Consider the following 20783-nt stretch of genomic DNA (forward strand, 5'->3'; position numbering starts at 1 on the left):
GTGAATAAACATTGTCTTACCGATAGACCTTTATTCGGCGTGCTCCTGCGCGGGGCCCGGTGATAAAATGCCCCGTAAAACTTGATGACATTGCGGTGGCCGGTGACCTTCCGGAGGATTTCCAGTTCTTCTTCCTGGTATTTTTCATTCTAAATTCAAATAAAGTTAAATAAAATGAATACACTTACCATATAAAATACCCCACCTAGTTATGAAGAATTACCGCTTCTAAAAACGATCCACTTATTTGTATAGTTACAGGGTGATTAGGGATCATTTATAAAGAGCCAAAGAGAAGTGCACAAGCACTAAGGAGCACAACAAGCAGGACCCTTAGTGATTGGTCAGGGAGAGCTTTGGGGTCTCGCTTCACTCTGTACCCCACCTGCCAAAAGCATTAGGGCAGCTCTGTTTTGGGGTACAGAGGCCTGTGCCAATTTATTTTCCATGGAAGGCAGAGTATAAAGAACAATTTGTACCCTGCAGACTTTCATGATGTAAAAGACCCATATTGAGTTTGAGAAAAAAATGCACAACCATCAGGTGTAGGGGCCCCTAAGGAGAAAGGCCACTTGGGCCCCCCAGTCTGACCCTGCCTGGGAACTTGCCAGTATTTGGTCAGCATGTTCTACTTCTACTGATAATCATAACATTGGTGGAACCAAAGGCTTATTAGTATCTAATAACAGTAAGAGTGTGAAGTCATTACCTCCGGGTCATTGATGATCTTTATGGCCACTTCTTTTTGTAGGTCAATATGCCATCCCTGGAACAGAAGCAGAGAAAGAAGCTCCATCATGATTATGAACATAACAGTTTGGTAAAGCAACAGATATAGCGTGGGACTAGGGTAAGGTTTAGGGGCAGATTTATCAAGGGTCAAATTTCGAGGGGTTAAATACCTAAAAATTCGACCATCGAATGCAACAAATTTGAATTTGATTATTGAATTTGGATATATTTCAAAAAGTTGAGCATTCGTTGGATCGATCATCGATTGAACAATTTTTATTCCATCAAAAAACGATTTTTACTTCGAATCATTCAAATCATTCGAATTGATGGAATTTAGCCTATTCGATAGACCAAGTACCCAAAAAATTACTTCGAAATTTGAATTTTTGCATTCGAATCCTTCACCAGAGCTTAGTAAATCTGCACCTTAGTGTCAGACTCACAGACACACGACAAATACACAAAGGACAATATTGTAGAGAGTAAGACCAATGGGAAGAATTATAGAATCACTAAAATACGTGATATTGAATAAAATATCTCACCAGATGAACTCGACAAAATGGACCCTCTCCAATGACTCTTCCGATTTTTAGATGTTTCTCGGTTTTCTAAAAGGAGACATTATAAATAACAATATTAAAATAATGTAATACATTTATATGAGGAGCACGGGTGGGATAGGGAGAAACTGGAAGGGGTTTAAGTTAAGCTTTTAGGTTCAGCTTCTTTTCTGAAAATAGTCCAAAATAAACTACAATCTACAATTTGACCTTATTTATCATTGAACAAACTCGATAAAACTGTTTTGGAAAAAACTAGAAAAATTTGTGTTATTGTGAAAAAAAAAGAACTTTCTGGGATTTCTGCTCGAAACACTCAGCACAGACCATAAAATTCAAATTTGAAATGGGACTTTTGCCATTGACTTGTACAGGACCCGGCAGCTTGGAGATGACGTATTTTCAGATTCAGACAATTAGCAGCCTTGGGGGATAATAAATCTAGAAAAATTCCAGTTTCTCCAGTTTTTAGCATTTGGACTCCAATATTAATAACTTTTGCTTACCGGGAGTATCTTTGAGAGCGGAGTTTTGTTTTCCTCCTGGGGAAAGAAAAAAAGGTTTTTATCAGATGAGCTCAGTTTATTATAAAGAAAATGATGAGTGAAAGGCAGGTATTAATGCCGGACACCCGTGATATCTCCTAGTTAAGCCATTTGTGCTTCAATTACCTAAAACCTCTAGCTTAAAGGGGAGATTCACCTGTAAGTTAACTTTTACTATATTAAAGAATGGCTAATTCTAACCAACTTTCCACTTGGTCCTCGTCATTTATTTTCTAGTTTTTTTTTTAATTATTTGCCTTTTTCTTCTCTTTCCAGCTTTCAAATAGAGGGGGGGGGGGTCACTGACCTCATCTACAAACAAATGCTCTGTAAGGCTACAAATGTATTGTTATTGCTACTTTTTATTCCTCAGTTTTATATTCAGGCCTCTCAAATTCATTTTCCAGTCTCTTATTAAAATCAATGCATGGTTGTCAGGGTAATTTGCACCCTAGCAACTCATTTTCTAAAATTGCAAACAGGAGAGCTGCTGAATAAAAAGCTAAATAAGTCAAAAACCACAAATAACAATAAATTAAAACTAAAGGCAAATGGTCTCAGAATATCCCTCTCTACATCATATGAACAGTTGATTCACAGGTGAACAACCCAATTAAAGAAGAAGCACATTATCCAAACGACTATATTTGTGCCCCTAATCAAACAGAGCTAAAGAGCAGGCTGGTTGGTTGTTATTTTGTGCCAAGTCATTTCTGTTTAAACTGTCATTGATCACTGAGCAGGAATTTGCTAAACAATTCAAACTATAATAATTAACCCCCGTAATGTGTAGCCTTACAGAGCATTTGTTTTTAGATGGGTCAGTGACCCCCATTTCAGAGCTGGAAAGAGCCAGAAGCAGAAGGCAAATAATTCAAAAATGGTTAAAATATAAACAATGAAGACTAATTCGAAAAAACTGCGTAAAACTGGCCATTATGTAACAAACTAAAAGTTAACATGAAACTGAACGACCCCTTTAAGAGAGAAAATGAGAAAATATTGGTTTTGTGAGAATATGATGAAGTAGAGAATATGATGGAATCCATCTCATTTCTTCCATTATAGTTTTTTACTCTTTGATTATTTTCTGCTTACCTGACAGTGGAGGAAGTTGATGGATTGGGTTGGTGGTTGGGGGGAGTTGATGGAATTCTCCCCCTCGTGCTCAATCACTTGTTCTTCCTGTTTAACACAGAAAATAAAGATCAGGAACAAATATTTGCTATATCCTCTTAATTCCAGCACAATTGTGGCTGCACTCCAAGGGGGACATTTACTAAAGGGCAAAGTGGCATAAATTCGCCAGCGTGATGTCATTTCGGCACTTCTAGCGATTTACTAATGGTAGTTGGTGTAATTTCGCCAAGGAGATAGACTCTGGCGCAACTTCGCCCTCTAACGCCAGGCACATTTTCGGCAGTGTTACTATGCAAATTTATTTTTTCAAAGTTTTTGATATTACTGAATGTTACCTCTATCTAATCTAGTGCAATACAGTAGATAGAACTTCCTCAAAAAATAGTTGGAAATTTTTCTAGGTCCCATAAAACGCTGGTGTTTTTTTCCCTATTTAAAGGGTGATTGACTGAAAAAGATCGTAAATGTTTCCCCTTCCCATTATATTTACTAACATATGGCACCTAAACTATACAGTGGGCACATGTGCAGGACATTATAACAACTTTATATCATTTTATTAAGGTTCCCTGGCCTTGTGTAGTGTAATGTATTTGCTGCAGCATATACGCCCATTGTACTTTAACTGCACACCGTATGCTCATTAGCCAACGCTAGAGTAACTTCCAACTGCTGAGCGTAATTTCGCTGGCGTAATTTTGCCAGTGTTCATTACCCTGTGCGCAACTTCGGATCTTTGTGAATTACGCAAATTTACACCTGGCGAAGTGTTGTGATGTGCACGAAGCCGGCGCTGGCCAATTTTAACAAGTTGCATCTGCTGCAATTGCACATGATCATAACTACAGGTACAACTGAGCTTCATTTAGAGCCCCTGTGTATATGGAATTTAGTTATGGGGGAACAGGGGCCAAAAGAATAATTTGTGTGATTTGATTGGATAGGGGCCTGAGTTGGGACCAAAATAAGTTTAAATGGATTAATATTATAAATGAGCTCAAACCTGAGCACTTTCCTCCGGCTCCTCCTCATTTCCCAGATCCTCTTCCTCTGGGCTTTCCTGGCAGTTGTTGGTGCCAGATGATTCCTGGTAAATAGAAACAATTAGTGAAACATCTATCAAGGTGACAAATATTATCATGTGCATTTAGCTCCCCTAAGGGCTCCTAGAGACGAGCGTTTTTAGCGCCACTTCCCTGTGCTCCAGTTTCATGTGTTCAGCCGCAGGGGAGCGCAGGAGTAGATGCACTGAATTCTTTTCACTGGGGCTGTACTCACACAGACATGTAAGTGAGGAGCGCATGTTGGGACGCAGCATGTTGCATTTTTCCTGCATTCTGCGCTTACATGCATCTGTGAAGTGCAGCTAAAAACACTCATCTGTAAGAGCCCTAAAGAAATTATGGGGGAACAGGGGCCTACAGAGTAGTTTGTGTGATTTGATTGGATAGGGGCCTGTGTTGGGCCAAAATGAGTTTAAATGGATTAAAGTTATAAACGAGTTCAAACCTGAGCACTTTCCTCCGGCTCCTCCTCATTTCCCAGATCCTCTTCCTCTGGGCTTTCCTGGCAGTTGTTGGTGCCAGATGATTCCTGGTAAATAGAAACAATTAGTGAGGCATCTTTCAAGGTGAAGTGATTAAAAGTATCATTAAAGACAATTATTATCACATGCATTTAGCTCCTCTAAAGAAGTGGTTTGGAATTTATGGGGGAACAGGAGCCTATAGAGACGTTTGTGAGATCTGATTGGATAGGGGCCTGAGTTGAATCCAGGATTCGGTTCGGGATTCGGCCAGGATTTGGCTTTTTTCAGCATGATTTGGATTTGGCCGAATCCTTATGCTCGGCAGAACCGAATCCAAATCCTAATTTTCATATGCAAATTAGGGTCAGGGAAGGAAATATCGTGACTTTTTGTCACAAAACAAGGAAGTACATTTTTTCCCCTTTTCATACCTAATTTGCATATCCAAATTAGGATACGGTTCTCGGCAGAGTTTTTCGCATAGAATTCTGGGGGTTCTACCGAATCCAAAATAGTGAATTCAGTGCATCCCTATTAAAAACATGTTTTATCACATCTATTCAGCTCCCTGGGGAAACTACTAATATTAGTATTTTATTGGTTTTGTGAGATCAACTCAGCTGAGTAGAGAATATGATGAAATCCATCTCATTTCTTTCATTATAGTTTTTTACTCTTTGATTATTTTCTGCTTACCTGACAGTGGAGGAAGTTGATGGATTGGGTTGGTGGTTGGGGGGAGTTGATGGAATTCTCCCCCTCGTGCTCAATCACTTGTTCTTCCTGTTTAACACAGAAAATAAAGATCAGGAAAAATTTTTTGCTATTTTTCTCATAATTCCAACACAATTGTGGCTGCACTCCAAGGGGGACATTTACTAAAAGGTGAAGTGGCTAATGTTAGCGTAAATTCACCAGCGTGATGTCATTTTGGCACTTCACTGGCGTAATTTCGGCAGAGAGAGAGACTCTGGTGTATTACTGAACTTTAACTCTATCGCCAGACTTGCCTTCCCACCTCAGACCAGGCAAAGTGCAATAGAGTAGATAGGACTTCCTCAAAAATTGGTTGAAACATTTTCTAAGTCCCAAAAAATGCTGGCGTTTTTTCCTATTGAAAGGGTGATAGACTGAAAAAGATTGAATTTTTTTTGGGGGGGGGTACCCTCATTCCCCCTACATTTACTAACATATGGCACCTAAACTATACAGTGGGCACATGTGTAGGGCAATATAACAACTTTATATAATTTCATTAAGGTTCCCTGGCCTTGTGTAGTGTAATGTATTTGCTGCAGCATATACGCCCATTGTACTTTAACTGCACACCGTATGCTAATTAGCCAACACTAGCGCAAATTCAAACTGCTGAGCGTTGTCGTAACTTTTTCAAGCTTCATTACACTGTGCGCAACTTCGGATCTTCATAAATAAGCAGTGTCCAGGCAAATCTACACCTGGCGAAGTGTTGTGATGTGCGCAAAGCCAGAGCTGGCGAATTTTCACTGGTTACTGAATTTGCCCCCAAGTTGCATCTGCTGCAATTGCACATGATCATAACTACAGGTACAACTGAGCTTCATTTAGAGCCCCTGTGCATTTGGAATTTAGTTATGGGGGAACAGGGGCTCACAGAGTCGTTTGTGTGATTTGATTGAATAGGGGCCTGAGTTGGGGCCAAAATAAGTTTAAAGGGAATAAAGTTATAAATGAGCTCAAACCTGAGCACTTTCCTCCGGCTCCTCCTCATTTCCCAGATCCTCTTCCTCTGGGCTTTCCTGGCTGGTGTTGGTGCCAGATGATTCCTGGTAAATAGAAACAATTAGTGAGGCATCTATCAAGGTGAAGTGATTAAAAGTATCATTAAAGACAATTATTATCAAATGCATTTAGGCCCCCTTAAGGGTAAGTGCACACAAGGAGATTCAGGGAGATTTGTCTCCTGGCGACAAATAGCTGGTGACAATCGGGCAACTTCAAGCAACTTTAGAAAACGCATCACCGCGTGTGCTTTAGCACAGACGATTTAACATTATAGTCTATGCGAAAACACGCTGAGGAAATTCTGGGTGATTGTCGCCAGGAGACAAATCTCCCTGAATCTCCTCGTGTGCACTAACCCTAAGGGCTCCTAGAGACGAGCGTTTTTAGCTGCGCTTCCCTGTGCTCCAGTTTCATGTGTTCAGCCGCAGGGGAGCGCAGGAGTAGATGCACTGAATTCTTTTCAATGGGGCTGTACTCACACAGACACATGTAAGTGAGGAGAGCAGGTTGGGACACAGCATGTTGCATTTTTCCTGCATTTGGCACTTACATGTGTAGGTATAAGAACAGCCCTATTGAAAAGAATTCAGTGCATCTACTCCTGCGCTCCCCTGAGTCTGAACACATGAAACTGGAACTCAGGGAAGTGCAGCCAAAAATGCTCACCTGTAAGAGCCCTAAAGAATTTATTTGGAATTTATGGGGGAACAGGGGCCTATAGATTAGTTTGTGTGATTTGATTGGATAGGGGCCTGAGTTGGGACCAAAATAAGTTTAAAGGGAATAAAGTTATAAATGAGCTCAAACCTGAGCACTTTTCTCTGGCTCCTCCTCATTTCCCAGATCCTCTTCCTCTGGGCTTTCCTGGCAGTTGTTGGTGCCAGATGATTCCTGGTAAATAGAAACAATTAGTGAGGCATCTATCAAGGTGAAGTGATTAACAGTATCATTAAAGACAATTATTATCATGTGCATTTAGCTCCCCTAAAGAAGTGGTTTGGAATTCATGGGGGAACAGGAGCCTATAGAGACATTTGTGAGATCTGATTGGATAGGGGCCTGAGTTGAGGCCAAAATAAGTTTAAATGGTTTAAAGTTATCCTAAAAATGCATTAGTCAGCTCTTATTGAGCTCCACCTGGCTGATGGTATTGCTCCGCTCCTCTACTAGTGGTCTATTTCTCCTGGATGATGATATTGCCAGGCTCCACTATTGACTCCTGGTAAATAGAGAGACACCACTTGTGTACCATCTAGGTGAGGTACTTACGAGTATTATAAAAACTAGGGATGCAACGAGTCCAGGATTTGGGATTCGGCCAGGATTTGGCTTTTTTCACCATGATTTGGATTTGGCCAAATCCTTATGCTCGGCGGAACCGAATCCAAATCCTAATTTGCATATGCAAATTAGGGGCAGGGAGGGAAATATCGTGACTTTTTGTCACAAAACACGGAAGCAAAATATTTTTCCCCTATTCATACCTAATTTGCATATTCAAATTGGGATATTTTTCGCACAGATTTCGGGGGTTCTACCGAATCCAAAATAGTGAATTCAGCGCATCCCTATTAAAAACATGTTTTATCACATCTATTCAGCTCCCTGGGGAAACTACTAATATTAGTATTTTATTGGTTTTGTGAGATCAACTCAGCTGAGTAGAGAATATGATGAAATCCATCTCATTTCTTTCATTATAGTTTTTTACTCTTTGATTATTTTCTGCTTACCTGACAGTGGAGGAAGTTGATGGATTGGGTTGGTGGTTGGGGGGAGTTGATGGAATTCTCCCCCTCGTGCTCAATCACTTGTTCTTCCTGTTTAACACAGAAAATAAAGATCAGGAAAAAATATTTGTTATTTTTCTCATAATTCCAGCACAATTGTGGCTGCATTTCAAGGGGGACATTTACTAAAGGTGAAGTGGCTAATGCTGCGTAAATTCGCCAGTGTGATGTCATTTTGGCACTTTATATAATTTTATTAAGGTTCCCTGGCCTTGTGTAGTGTAATCTATTTGCTGCAGCATATACGCCCATTGTACTTTAACTGCACACCGTATGCTAATTAGCCAACACTAGCGCAAATTCAAACTGCTGAGCGTAATTTTGTTGGGGTCATTTTTACAGCGGTCGTTACCCTGTGCGCAACTTCGGATCTTCATGAATTAGCAGTTTCCAGGCAAATCTACACCTGGCGAAGTGTTGTGATGTGCGCAAAGCCAGAGCTGGCGAATTTTCACTGGTTACTGAATTTGCCCCAAAGTTGCATCTGCTGCAATTGCACATGATCATAACTACAGGTACAACTGAGCTTCATTTAGAGCCCCTGTGTATTTGGAATTTAGTTATGGGGGAACAGGGGCCTATAGAGTAGTTTATGTGATTTGATTGGATAGGGGCCTGAGTTGGGACCAAAATAAGTTTAAATGGATTAATATTATAAATGAGCTCAAACCTGAGCACTTTCCTCCGGCTCCTCCTCATTTCCCAGATCCTCTTCCTCTGGGCTTTCCTGGCAGTTGTTGGTGCCAGATGATTCCTGGTAAATAGAAACAATTAGTGAAACATCTATCAAGGTGAAGTGATTAAAAGTATCATTAAAGACAGATATTATCATGTGCATTTAGCTCCTCTAAGGGCTCTTAGAGACAAGCGTTTTTAGCTGCGCTTCCCTGTGCTCCAGTTTCATGTGTTCAGCCGCAGGGGAGCGCAGGAGTAGATGCACTGAATTCTTTTCACTGGGGCTGTACTCACACAGACACATGTAAGTGAGGAGCGCGTGTTGGGACGCAGCATGTTGCATTTTTCCTGCATTTGGCGCTTACATGCATTTGTGTGAGTACAGCCGCATTGAAAACAATTCAGTGCATCTACTCCTGCGCTCCCCTGCGGCTGAACACATGAAACTGGAACTCAGGGAAGCCCAGCTAAAACACTCACCTGTAAGAGCCCTAAAGAAGTTGTTTGGAATTTATGGGGGAACAGGGGCCTACAGAGTCGTTTGTGTGATTTGATTGGATGGGGGGCCTGAGTTGGGGCATTTCAGTTTAAAAGTATCATTAAGTACTTTTATTATCACATCCAGTAACTCCCCTAAGGAATCTTAGAGATGAGCATTTTTAGCTGCGCTTCCCTGCATTCTGGTTTCATGCATTCAGCTGCAGGGGAGCGCAGGAGTAGATGCACTGAATTCTTTTCACTGGGGCTGTACTCACACAGACACATGTAAGTGAGGAGCGCAGGTTGGGACACAGCATGTTGTATTTTTCCTGCCTTCTGTGCTTACATGCATCTGTGAAGTGCAGCTAAAAACACTCATCTGTAAGAGCCCTAAAGAAGTTGTTTGGAATTATGGGGGAAAAGGGGCCTATGGTGTAGTTTGTGTGATTTGATTGAATAGGGGCCTGAGTTGGGCCAAAATGAGTTTAAATGGATTAAAGTTATAAATGAGCTCAAACCTGAGCACTTTCCTCCGGCTCCTCCTCATTTCCCAGATCCTCTTCCTCTGGGCTTTCCTGGCTGGTGTTGGTGCCAGATGATTCCTGGTAAATAGAAACAATTAGTGAGGCATCTATCAAGGTGATGTGATTAAAAGTATCATTAAAGACAATTATTATCACATGCATTTAGCTCCCCTAAAGAAGTGGTTTGGAATTTATGGGGGAACAGGAGCCTATAGAGACGTTTGTGAGATCTGATTGGATAGGGGCCTGAGTTGAATCCAGGATTCGGTTCGGGATTCGGCCAGGATTTGGCTTTTTTCAGCATGATTTGGATTTGGCCGAATCCTTATGCTCGGCGGAACCGAATCCAAATCCTAATTTGCATATGCAAATTAGGGTCAGGGAAGGAAATATCATGACTTTTTGTCACAAAACAAGGAAGTCAATTTTTTCCGCTTTTCATACCTAATTTGCATATCCAAATTAGGATACGGTTCTCGGCAGAGTTTTTCGCATAGAATTCTGGGGGTTCTACCGAATCCAAAATAGTGAATTCAGTGCATCCCTATTAAAAACATGTTTTATCACATCTATTCAGCTCCCTGGGGAAACTACTAATATTAGTATTTTATTGGTTTTGTGAGATCAACTCAGCTGAGTAGAGAATATGATGAAATCCATCTCATTTCTTTCATTATAGTTTTTTACTCTTTGATTATTTTCTGCTTACCTGACAGTGGAGGAAGTTGATGGATTGGGTTGGTGATTGGGGGGAGTTGATGGAATTCTCCCCCTCGAGCTCAATCACTTGTTCTTCCTGTTTAACATAGAAAATAAAGATCAGGAATAAATATTTGTTATTTTTCTCATAATTCCAGCACAATTGTGGCTGCACTCCAAGGGGGACATTTACTAAAGGTGAAGTGGCTAATGTTAGTGTAAATTCACCAGTGTGATGTCATTTTGGCACTTCACTGGCGTAATTTCGGCAGAGAGATAGACTCTGGTGCAACTTCGCCCTCTAACGCCAGGTGAATTTTTGGTAGTGTTACTACGCAAATTCACTAAGTTATTGATATTACTGAACTTTAACTCTATCGCCAGACTTGCCTTCCCACCTCAGACCAGGCAAAGTGCAATAGAGTAGATAGGACTTCCTCAAAAATTAGTTGAAAATTTCCAAAAAAAAGTCTCAAAAAATGATGGCGTTTTTTTCCTATTTAAAGGGTGAAAGACTAAAAAAGATAAAAGATTTTTGGAGTACCCTCCTTCCCCCTACATTTGCTAACATATGGCACCTAAACTATACAGTGGGCACATGTGTAGGGCATTATAACAACTTTATATAATTTTATTAAGGTTCCCTGGCCTTGTGTAGTGTAATGTATTTGCTGCAGCATATACGCCCATTGTACTTTAACTGCACACCGTATGCTAATTAGCCAACACTAGCGCAAATTCAAACTGCTGAGCGTAATTTTGTTGGGGTCATTTTTACAGCGGTCGTTACCCTGTGCGCAACTTCGGATCTTCATAAATTAGCAGTTTCCAGGCAAATCTACACCTGGCGAAGTGTTGTGATGTGCGCAAAGCCGGAGCTGGCGAATTTTCACCGGTTAGTGAATTTGCCCCCAAGTTGCATCTGTTGCAATTGCACATGATCATAACTACAGGTACAACTGAGCTTCATTTAGAGCCCCTGTGTATTTGGAATTTAGTTATGGGGGAACAGGGGCCTATAGAGGAGTTTGTGTGATTTGATTGAATAGGGGCCTGTGTTTGGACCAAAATAAGTTTAAATGGATTAATGTTATAAATGAGCTCAAACCTGAGCACTTTCCTCCGGCTCCTCCTCTTTTCCCAGATCCTCTTCCTCTGGGCTTTCCTGGCTGGTGTTGGTGCCAGATGATTCCTGGTAAATAGAAACAATTAGTGAAACATTTATCAAGGTGACGTGATTAAAAGTATCATTAAAGACAATTATTATCATGTGCATTTAGCTCCCCCAAGGGCTCTTAGAGACGAGCGTTTTTAGCTGCGCTTCCCTGTGCTCCAGTTTCATGTGTTCAGCTGCAGGGGAGCGCAGGGGTAGATGCACTGAATTCTTTTCACTGGGGCTGTACTCACACAGACACATGTAAGTGAGGAGAGCAGGTTGGGACACAGCATGTTGTATTTTTCCTGCGTTTGGCACTTACATGTGTCTGTGTGAGTACAGCCCCATTGAAAAGAATTCAGTGCATCTACTCCTGCGCTCCCCTGAGTCTGAACACATGAAACTGGAGCACAGGGAAGTGCAGCTAAAAACACTCATCTGTAAGAGCCCTAAAGAAGTTGTTTGGAATTTATAGGGGAACAGGGGCCTACAGAGTAGTTTGTGTGATTTGATTGAACAGGGGCCTGAGTTGGGAACAAAATAAGTTTAAAGGGAATAAAGTTATAAATGAGCTCAAACCTGAGCACTTTCCTCCGGCTCCTCCTCATTTCCCAGATCCTCTTCCTCTGGGATTTCCTGGCAGTTGTTGGTGCCAGATGATTCCTGGTAAATAGAAACAATTAGTGAGGCATCTATCAAGGTGACGTGATTAAAAGTATCATTAAAGATATTTATTATCAGAAGCATTTGGCTCCACTAAAGAAGTTGTTTGGAATTTATGGGGGAAGTTATGGCTGATGATATTGCCAGGCTCCACTATTGACTCCTGGTAAATAGAGAGACACCACTTGTGTAACATCCAGGTGAGGTGCTTAACGATATCAATAAAAACATGTTTTCACATCTATTCTCTAAATTGCATCTGCTGCAATTGCACATGATCATAACTAAGGGCACAATTGTGCTTCATTTAGAGCCCCTGTGCATTTGGAATTTAGTTATGGGGGAACAGGGGCCTATAGAGGAGTTTGTGTGATTTGATTGAATAGGGGCCTGTGTTTGGACCAAAATAAGTTTAAATGGATTAATATTATAAATGAGCTCAAACCTGAGCACTTTCCTCCGGCTCCTCCTCTTTTCCCAGATCCTCTTCCTCTGGGCTTTCCTGGCAGTTGTTGTTGCCAAATGATTCCTGGTAAATAGAAACAATTAGTGAGGCATCTATCAAGGTGATGTGATTAAAAGTGTCATTAAAGACAATTATTATCAGAAGCATTTAGCTCCCCTAAAGAAGTGGTTTGGAATTCATGGGGGAACAGGAGCCTATGGAGACGTTTGTGAGATCTGATTGGATAGGGGCCTGAGTTGAGGCCAAAATAAGTTTAAATGGTTTAAAGTAATCCTAAAAATGCATTAGTCAGCTCTTATTGAGCTCCACCTGGCTATGGTATTGCTCAGCTCCTCTACTAGTGGTCTATTTCTCCACTATTGACTCCTGGTAAATAGAGAGAGAGACAGGGGTGATCATGGTCCCTCCGCTGCCTGAGACAGCTGCAGTTGCTGCCGCCCCCCTCCCCCAGAAATTCATCTCTTAAAGAACCAGAAGAAGCATTTTTGCTGCCCCTGGTACCTAATGGGGCACTGCTGCCTGAGGCGACAGCCTTAACTCGCCTCATTGGTGAAGCTCCCCTGGAGAGAGACCACTTGTGTACCATCTAGGTGAGGTGCTTACAAGTATTATTAAAAACTAGGGATGCTCCGAGTCCAGGATTTGGGATTCGGCCTTTTTCAGCATGATTTGAATTTGGCTGAATCCTTATGCTCGGCGGAACCGAATCCAACTCCTAATTTGCATATGTAAATTAGGGGCAGGGGGGAAATATCGTGACTTTTTGTCACAAAACACGGAAGTCAATTTTTTTTCCCCTATTCATACCTAATTTGCATATCCAAATTGGGATATTTTTCGCACAGGATTCGGGGGTTCTACCGAATCCAAAATAGTGAATTCAGTGCATCCCTATTAAAAACATGTTTTATCACATCTATTCAGCTCCCTGGGGAAACTACTAATATTAGTATTTTATTGGTTTTGTGAGATCAACTCAGCTGAGTAGAGAATATGATGAAATCCATCTCATTTCTTCCATTATAGTTTTTTACTCTTTGATTATTTTCTGCTTACCTGACAGTGGAGGAAGTTGATGGATTGGGTTGGTGGTTGGGGGGAGTTGATGGAATTCTCCCCCTCGTGCTCAATCACTTGTTCTTCCTGTTTAACACAGAAAATAAAGATCAGGAAAAAATATTTTTTCTCATAATTCCAGCACAATTGTGGCTGCACTCCAAGGGGGACATTTACTAAAGGTGAAGTGGCTAATGCTGCGTAAATTCACCAGTGTGATGTCATTTTGGCACTTCACTGGCGTAATTTCGGCAGAGAGATAGACTCTAGTGCAACTTCACCCTCTAACGCCAGGTGAATTTTTGGTAGTGTTACTACGCAAATTCACTAAGTTTTTGATATTACTGAACGTTAACTCTATCGCCAGACTTGCCTTCCCACCTCAGACCAGGCAAAGTGCAATAGAGTAGATAGGACTTCCTCAAAAATTAGTTGAAACAGTTTCTAAGTCCCAAAAAATGCTGGTGTTTTTTCCTATTTAAAGGGTGATAGACTGAAAAAGATCAAATTTTTTTGGGGGTACCCTCCTTCCCCCTACATTTACTAACATATGGCACCTAAACTATACAGTGGGCACATGTGTAGGGCATTATAACAACTTTATTTCATTAAGGTTCCCTGGCCTTGTGTAGTGTAATGTATTTGCTGCAGCATATACGCCCATTGTACTTTAACTGCACACCGTATGCTCATTAGCCAACACTAGCGCAAATTCAAACTGCTGAGCGTAATTTTGTTGGGGTCATTTTTACAGCGGTCGTTACCCTGTGCGCAGGAGCTGGCGAATTTTCACCGGTTAGTGAATTTGCCCCCAAGTTGCATCTGCTGCAATTGCACATGATCATAACTACAGGTACAACTGAGCTTCATTTAGAGCCCCTGTGTATTTGGAATTTAGTTTCGGAGGATCAAGGGCCAACAGAGTAATTTGTGTGATTTAATTGAATAGGGGCCTGAGTTGGGACCAAAATAAGTTTAAATGGATTAATATTATAAATGAGCTCAAACCTGAGCACTTTCCTCCGGCTCCTCCTCATTTCCCAGATCCTCTTCCTCTGGGCTTTCCTGGCTGGTGTTGGTGCCAGATGATTCCTGGTAAATAGAAACAATTAGTGAGGCATCTATCAAGGTGACGTGATTAAAAGTATCATTAAAGATATTTATTATCAGAAGCATTTGGCTCCACTAAAGAAGTTGTTTGGAATTTATGGATGATTTTTTGGACAGACATAATACAAAGGCTATTGTGATACTAAGCTCTATAGTTAGTATAGATATGGGTATATAGAATTTTAATTAAAAGTAGGGAGGGGTGTGTGTATGGATGCTGGGTTTTCATTTGGAGGGGTTGAACTTGATGGACTTTGTCTTTTTTCAACCCAATTTAACTATGTAACTATGTAACTATGGGGGAAGTTATGGCTGATGATATTGCCAGGCTCCACTATTGACTCCTGGTAAATAGAGAGACACCACTTGTGTAACATCCAGGTGAGGTGCTTAACGATATCAATAAAAACATGTTTTCACATCTATTCTCTAAGTTGCATCTGCTGCAATTGCACATGATCATAACTAAGGGCACAATTGTGCTTCATTTAGAGCCCCTGTGTATTTGGAATTTAGTTATGGGGGAACAGGGGCCTACAGAGTAGTTTGTGTGATTTGATTGGATAGGGGCCTGTGTTGGGGCCAAAATAAGTTTAAATGGATTCAAGTTATAAATGAGCTCAAACCTGAGCACTTTCCTCCGGCTCCTCCTCATTTCCCAGATCCTCTTCCTCTGGGCTTTCTTGGCAGTTGTTGGTGCCAGTTTGTTCTTCTTGCACTGGTTCCTCCTGAGTAAGAAAGATAACGTTAGTCATTGGATAAACTTACTAGAAGACAAATGTGCCTTTTATAAAGTCAGTGAACACAACTTCAGGAATAAAATAATTTATATTTCATCTATGTTGAGTGTTTCTGGACTACTTACTTGGCAGCTGGTAACGCCAGAGGTCTCGGTTGTTTCCTGGTTAAGAGAGAAAAAGTCAAGATTACAAATGAGCTTCGTTTTTTAGAGAAGAAGTATAAATACTCGGTCTGTCTGGTTTGTTCTTTTTTACTTACTTGGCTGATGACTTGGCCAATTTCAATTGGTTGTACCTGGATAAGAGAAAAAAAAAATCAGATCCATAAATCTCTATAGTATGTACAGAGTAGGGGCAGATTTATTAAGGGTGAATTGTAAATTTGAATTTTTGAGTTGGATTTTTGCTCACAAATTTGAGTTGGGAATAATCCAAACTTGAATTTGGATTTGAGATGTATCATACATTGACCCTGGGAACAATTTAAATTTTACTGTCTGCCACCTAAAACCTGCCATGTTCATGTAGAGGTCCAGTGACCCATTTTAAAAAGTCAATAGCCTTCCTGACATTCAAGGTTTTTTTCAGCGAAAAAACTCGATCCAAGTTTAGTGAAATTCAATTTGCGTTTTTGGGTCAGCAATATTCTTTTGAGTTTTAGACTTTCAAGTTTTTTCTTAAATATCCCCCCATTTGAGTTGTGAATATACTCATATTTATTAGAGTAAAAAAAAAAAATTCACTGAAACTCTCAATTCGACCTTTGATAAATCTACTACCAAGTGTTTAATGGAAATCATATTAGATGCTAATCATGTCCATTGCGCCCAACCAACTCTGCCTGCATCAATCCCAATCTGCTTTCCTGACAGATCCCATGAGAGTATTACCAGTTTATCCTGGTTAAGAGCAATGGTATAAGAGACAGATCACTGCTCTCCTCTAGGAATATCCTGATGTCACAATGAGAGGGCACTCAACTAATAATACTTATATTAAAACAGTGGTTGGAAGTTATGGAGCTGGTCTCAGTAGCGAGAGATTTGGCTGGGGGGCTTACACTCAAGGGGGGTATTTATCAACACTGGGCAAATTTGCCCCTGGGCAGTTAACCATGGCAAACAATTAGATTGCAGCATTCATTGTTCTACTTGCAGCTGGCTTTAAAAAGCTAATCACTGATTGGTTGCTATAGGTAACTGCCCAGTGGCAAACTAGCCCAGTGTTGATAAATGAGCATCACGGAATCTAATCTAACAACTTTGATAATCACAGTAATGATGGAGATAGGGAATAAAGCGATATTGTCATGGGAACATTTTTTTTTTTTAAATGAATCAGTTAATAGTGCTGCTCCAGCAGAATTCTGCACTGAAATCCATTTCTCAAAAGAGCAAACAGATTTTTTTATATTCAATTTTGAAATCTGGAAATCGGGCTAGACATTTTGTCAATTTCCCAGCTGCCCCAAGTCATGTGACTTGTGCTCTGATAAACTCCAATCACTCTTTATTGCTGTACTGCAAGTTGGAGTAAAACATCCCCTCCCTTCCCCCCCTTAGCAGCCAAACAAAAGAACAATGGGAAGGTAACCAGATAACAGCTCCCTAACACAAGATAACAGCTGCCTGGTAGATCTAAGAACAACACTCAATAGTAAAAACCCATGTCCCACTGAGACACATTCAGTTACATTGAGAAGGAAAAACAGCAGCCGGCCAGAAAGCATTTCTCTCCTAACGTGCAGGCACAAGTCACATGACCGGGGGCAGCTGGGAAATTGACAAAATATCTATCCCCATGTCAGATTTCCAAATTAAATATAAAAAAATCTGAAAATAGATTTCAGTGCAGAAGTCTGCTGGAGTAGCACTATTAACTGATGCGTTTTGAAAAAACATGTTTTCCGATAACAGTATCCCTTTAAAGGGGTGGTTCACCTTCAAAACACTGTTTTCAATTCAGTTGTTTTTAGATTGTTCCCCAGAAATAAATACTTTTTTCAATTACTTTCCATTATTTATTTTTTACTGTTTTTCCAAAATCTAAGTTTAAAGTTGAACATCACTGTCTCTGGTGTTTGAGTCTGGCAGCTCAGTAAATCAGGTGCAAACGCTAAACTGTTAAAATTTACAACATTTCATTGATACATTTCTCAGCAGCATCTCTGGAGTATTAGCAACTATTGTATCAAGTCTAACAGCTGCCTGTAATGAAACCCAGAGATTCTGCTCAGCAGGGACAAAGCCAAGAAATGTATCAACTAAATGTATCCATTTAGAACAGTTTCCAGGGTCGGCGACCCCCCTCCCAGGGCTGCTTCTGAAGGTGAAAAATGACACTTTACACTTCAATATTAGAAAAACCGTCACACATAGAAAATAGAAAGTCGTTATATCTGGTAATCTATCTGAAAACAACTAGTTGTTTGAAGATGAACCACCCCTTCAAAAAAGGACTGTATGATACCAACTCCTTTACTGCTTACCAGGCAGAAGCTTTCTGTTGGCTCTTCTTCTTCTCGTGTCTGAGCCTGTTTAAGGAATAAAAAGGCATTAGTTTATAAAATTAAAGTCCTAGCACCCAAGGCAAGTTATCACTAAAGGTGAGTGCATGTTTAGTCTTTGGAAAAAGTGCTTTTGAGTAGATATAATTGATTTTGGATTGTAAGTTCTTTTGGACAGGCCCCTCTTTACCTCTTGTGTTGGGTATTGGTTGTATCTTTTCTTCTATGATTAAAGAATACACCAATATATTGTACAATGCTGCAGAATATGTTGATATTTTATAAATACATGTTATTAATAGTAATAATAATAATAAGGATAAATAAATCCAGGGTGTGTGCAGGGAGGCTAAGGGGCTACTCTATTCTTGCCAGGAGAGAAAAGGAGAAATAATGGAGAAATGTGGCAGTTTGAGAAGAACCCGACCAAACCGTCAGTATCGTTTTTCTTTAGGATCAGTAGGAAGTGGAAATGTATCTGGTGCGGCTTTATCAAGTGTTTCTTAATGAAGCTGAATATAAATCTATAGGTAAGTAAATAACATGGTCTAAATAATGGCAAATTGTCTTATTTCTATTTCTGTTCTACGATTCTTCTCTGCTTACCACAACGATTTCATTCTGATCCAAAGATTCAGTTGATTTGATGGGTTTTTTCTGTTGAAGAATGAAAAAAAAGTTTGTATCACAAAAATGAATCTGCAAATAGGCAACAAGAATTCACTAGAGATATAAGGGGGTTATTTACTAAAACTCAAATGTATCTCGTATTTTTATTAAGCCAAGTTCGACCAAACTCCCATCCCTGATTTTATCTTATTTATCAATTAGACTCTGAAAAAAACTAAATAAAATTATGCAAAAACCTGAATCATAAGAATATTTTGGATTTGACTCTCGATTGTTTGGGGTTATCACCAAAAAACCCAAAATTTTCCAGATTATTGGACAAAACCCAATGCAGATCACGATATCTTCAAATTGTAAAACGGACATTTCCTATTGACTTCTGCATGATCTCGATAAGTTTGAGATATCAGATTTAACTAGATGGTGTCGTTTCTGAAGAAACCACAAGATGTTGGCTTTGAAACGCAAGAGGTGTTGGGGCCAGTCGCCCCTGGTGCATAGAGAGTACACAAAGTTGGTAGAATCAGGTTTAAAACGGTGAAAATTGAAGCAGATCAAATTGTACCATTAAAATCAATCCAAAAATCTGATTGGCTGTTTTTGGCTCCACCCACTTTTAAAATTTGAATCCCAGTCCCCCTGTGACCGACTGTGCCAAGTTTGATGTCCCTGCCATTAACTGTGAAAGAATGGCAGCAACTTATATATTGACATTGATTAGCAATAGGTAACATTTGATTGGCTGTTTTAAGCTCCACCCAGTTTTCCGAATTTTAACCCCAGTCACCCAGTCATGGTCTGTACCAAGTTTGGGGCCTCTGGCTTTAAAACTGTGAGAATGGCAGTATTTGAAACTTTTACATTGAAGTCAATAGGTAAAATCTGATTGGCTGTTATTGGCTCCGCCCACTTTTCCTAAATTTTGACCACAGTCACCCAGTGAATAATTGTGCTGAGTTTGGGACACTTGGCATGGACGCCGTAATAATAGCAGCAATTTGGCGTTTTTCATTAAGGTCAATGGCTGAAATCCGATTGGTTGTTGTTGCCCCGCCCCCTTTTTTTTCCTAATTCTGAACCAGAGTCACCAAGTGACTAACACTTTAAGGTTTCGGAATCATGACATTTAACATGTGAAAATGGCAGCAGTTTTATGTTTTTCTCTTGAAAATCAATGAATGACATTTGATTGGTTGTTGGTGGCTCCACCCACTTTTCCTAACTTTGAAGTGCAAACACCCAGTGAGCACATTTGTGATATTCGAGGTCCATGACAGCAATAATGTGCAAATGGCAGCAATTTTAATTTTTCCCATTTAAATCATCAAAGAAATCTGATTGGTTGTTTTTGGCTCCACCCACTTTTTCAGATTTTGATCCCGGTCCTCCAATGACCAACTGTGCCAAGTTTGAGGACCCTCCTCCCATGAACAATCTAAGAGCGGCGACAGTTTTAACTTTTCCCATTGAAACAAATGGCTAATATTTGATTGGCTGTGGTAGACTCCGCCCACTTTTCAAAATTTTAACCCCAGTGACCCATGGTGCCAAGTTTTGGGTCTCTGGCTTTAACACTGTGGGAATGACAGTGTTTGACATATTCTCATTGAAGTCAATAGGGAAAATCTGATTGGCTGTTTGTTGCTCCGCCCACTTTTTGGAGTCCCCAAAATGTGACAGAACTTTTCAGGTTGACCCCATGACTAAGTGACCCAAGTTTGGTGAGTGTAACTTTAATGCTGTACGAGTGGCAAAAGTTTCAAATTTTCCAATGAAAGTCTATGGGAAAAAATGGGGTCTTTGGGGGGCCGCCACAGGGCCACGGAGGGTGGGATTGCTTAACAGAGCACAAGCATTTTCAGAGCACAAGCTTCTTCAAAGCCAACATAATAGTAAGAACGAGCTGAACTAGTAGATCAATATGTTGGCTTCTTCAAAGCCAACATAATGATGGTAGGGTTTAATAAATCATGAGTTTTTTCCCGCTTAAAACTGTAGTTTTTGCCCAAAAAA

The 20783-nt window shown here is 40.3% G+C and overlaps 1 protein-coding gene across 1 annotated transcript in view; it reads right to left on the reverse strand.

Moving 5' to 3' along the window:
* Positions 1–20783, reverse strand: part of LOC121399761 (serine/threonine-protein kinase pakA-like) — a 137955-nt gene that overhangs the window by 4639 nt on the left and 112533 nt on the right. Inside the window, exons 22-36 of the mRNA XM_041581323.1 lie at positions 15521–15597; positions 13785–13871; positions 12708–12791; positions 12179–12262; positions 10454–10540; positions 9739–9822; positions 8009–8095; positions 6233–6316; positions 5208–5294; positions 4493–4576; positions 2942–3028; positions 1805–1840; positions 1281–1346; positions 710–766; positions 21–149 (exon numbers count right to left, since the gene is read on the reverse strand). Coding sequence (XP_041437257.1) covers positions 21–149; positions 710–766; positions 1281–1346; positions 1805–1840; positions 2942–3028; positions 4493–4576; positions 5208–5294; positions 6233–6316; positions 8009–8095; positions 9739–9822; positions 10454–10540; positions 12179–12262; positions 12708–12791; positions 13785–13871; positions 15521–15597 — 1220 coding nt within the window. The remainder of the gene's footprint in view (positions 1–20; positions 150–709; positions 767–1280; positions 1347–1804; positions 1841–2941; positions 3029–4492; positions 4577–5207; positions 5295–6232; positions 6317–8008; positions 8096–9738; positions 9823–10453; positions 10541–12178; positions 12263–12707; positions 12792–13784; positions 13872–15520; positions 15598–20783) is intronic.

The sequence above is a fragment of the Xenopus laevis genome, chromosome 2L (assembly GCF_017654675.1).
Source record: "Xenopus laevis strain J_2021 chromosome 2L, Xenopus_laevis_v10.1, whole genome shotgun sequence".
Lineage (NCBI taxonomy): Eukaryota > Metazoa > Chordata > Amphibia > Anura > Pipidae > Xenopus > Xenopus laevis.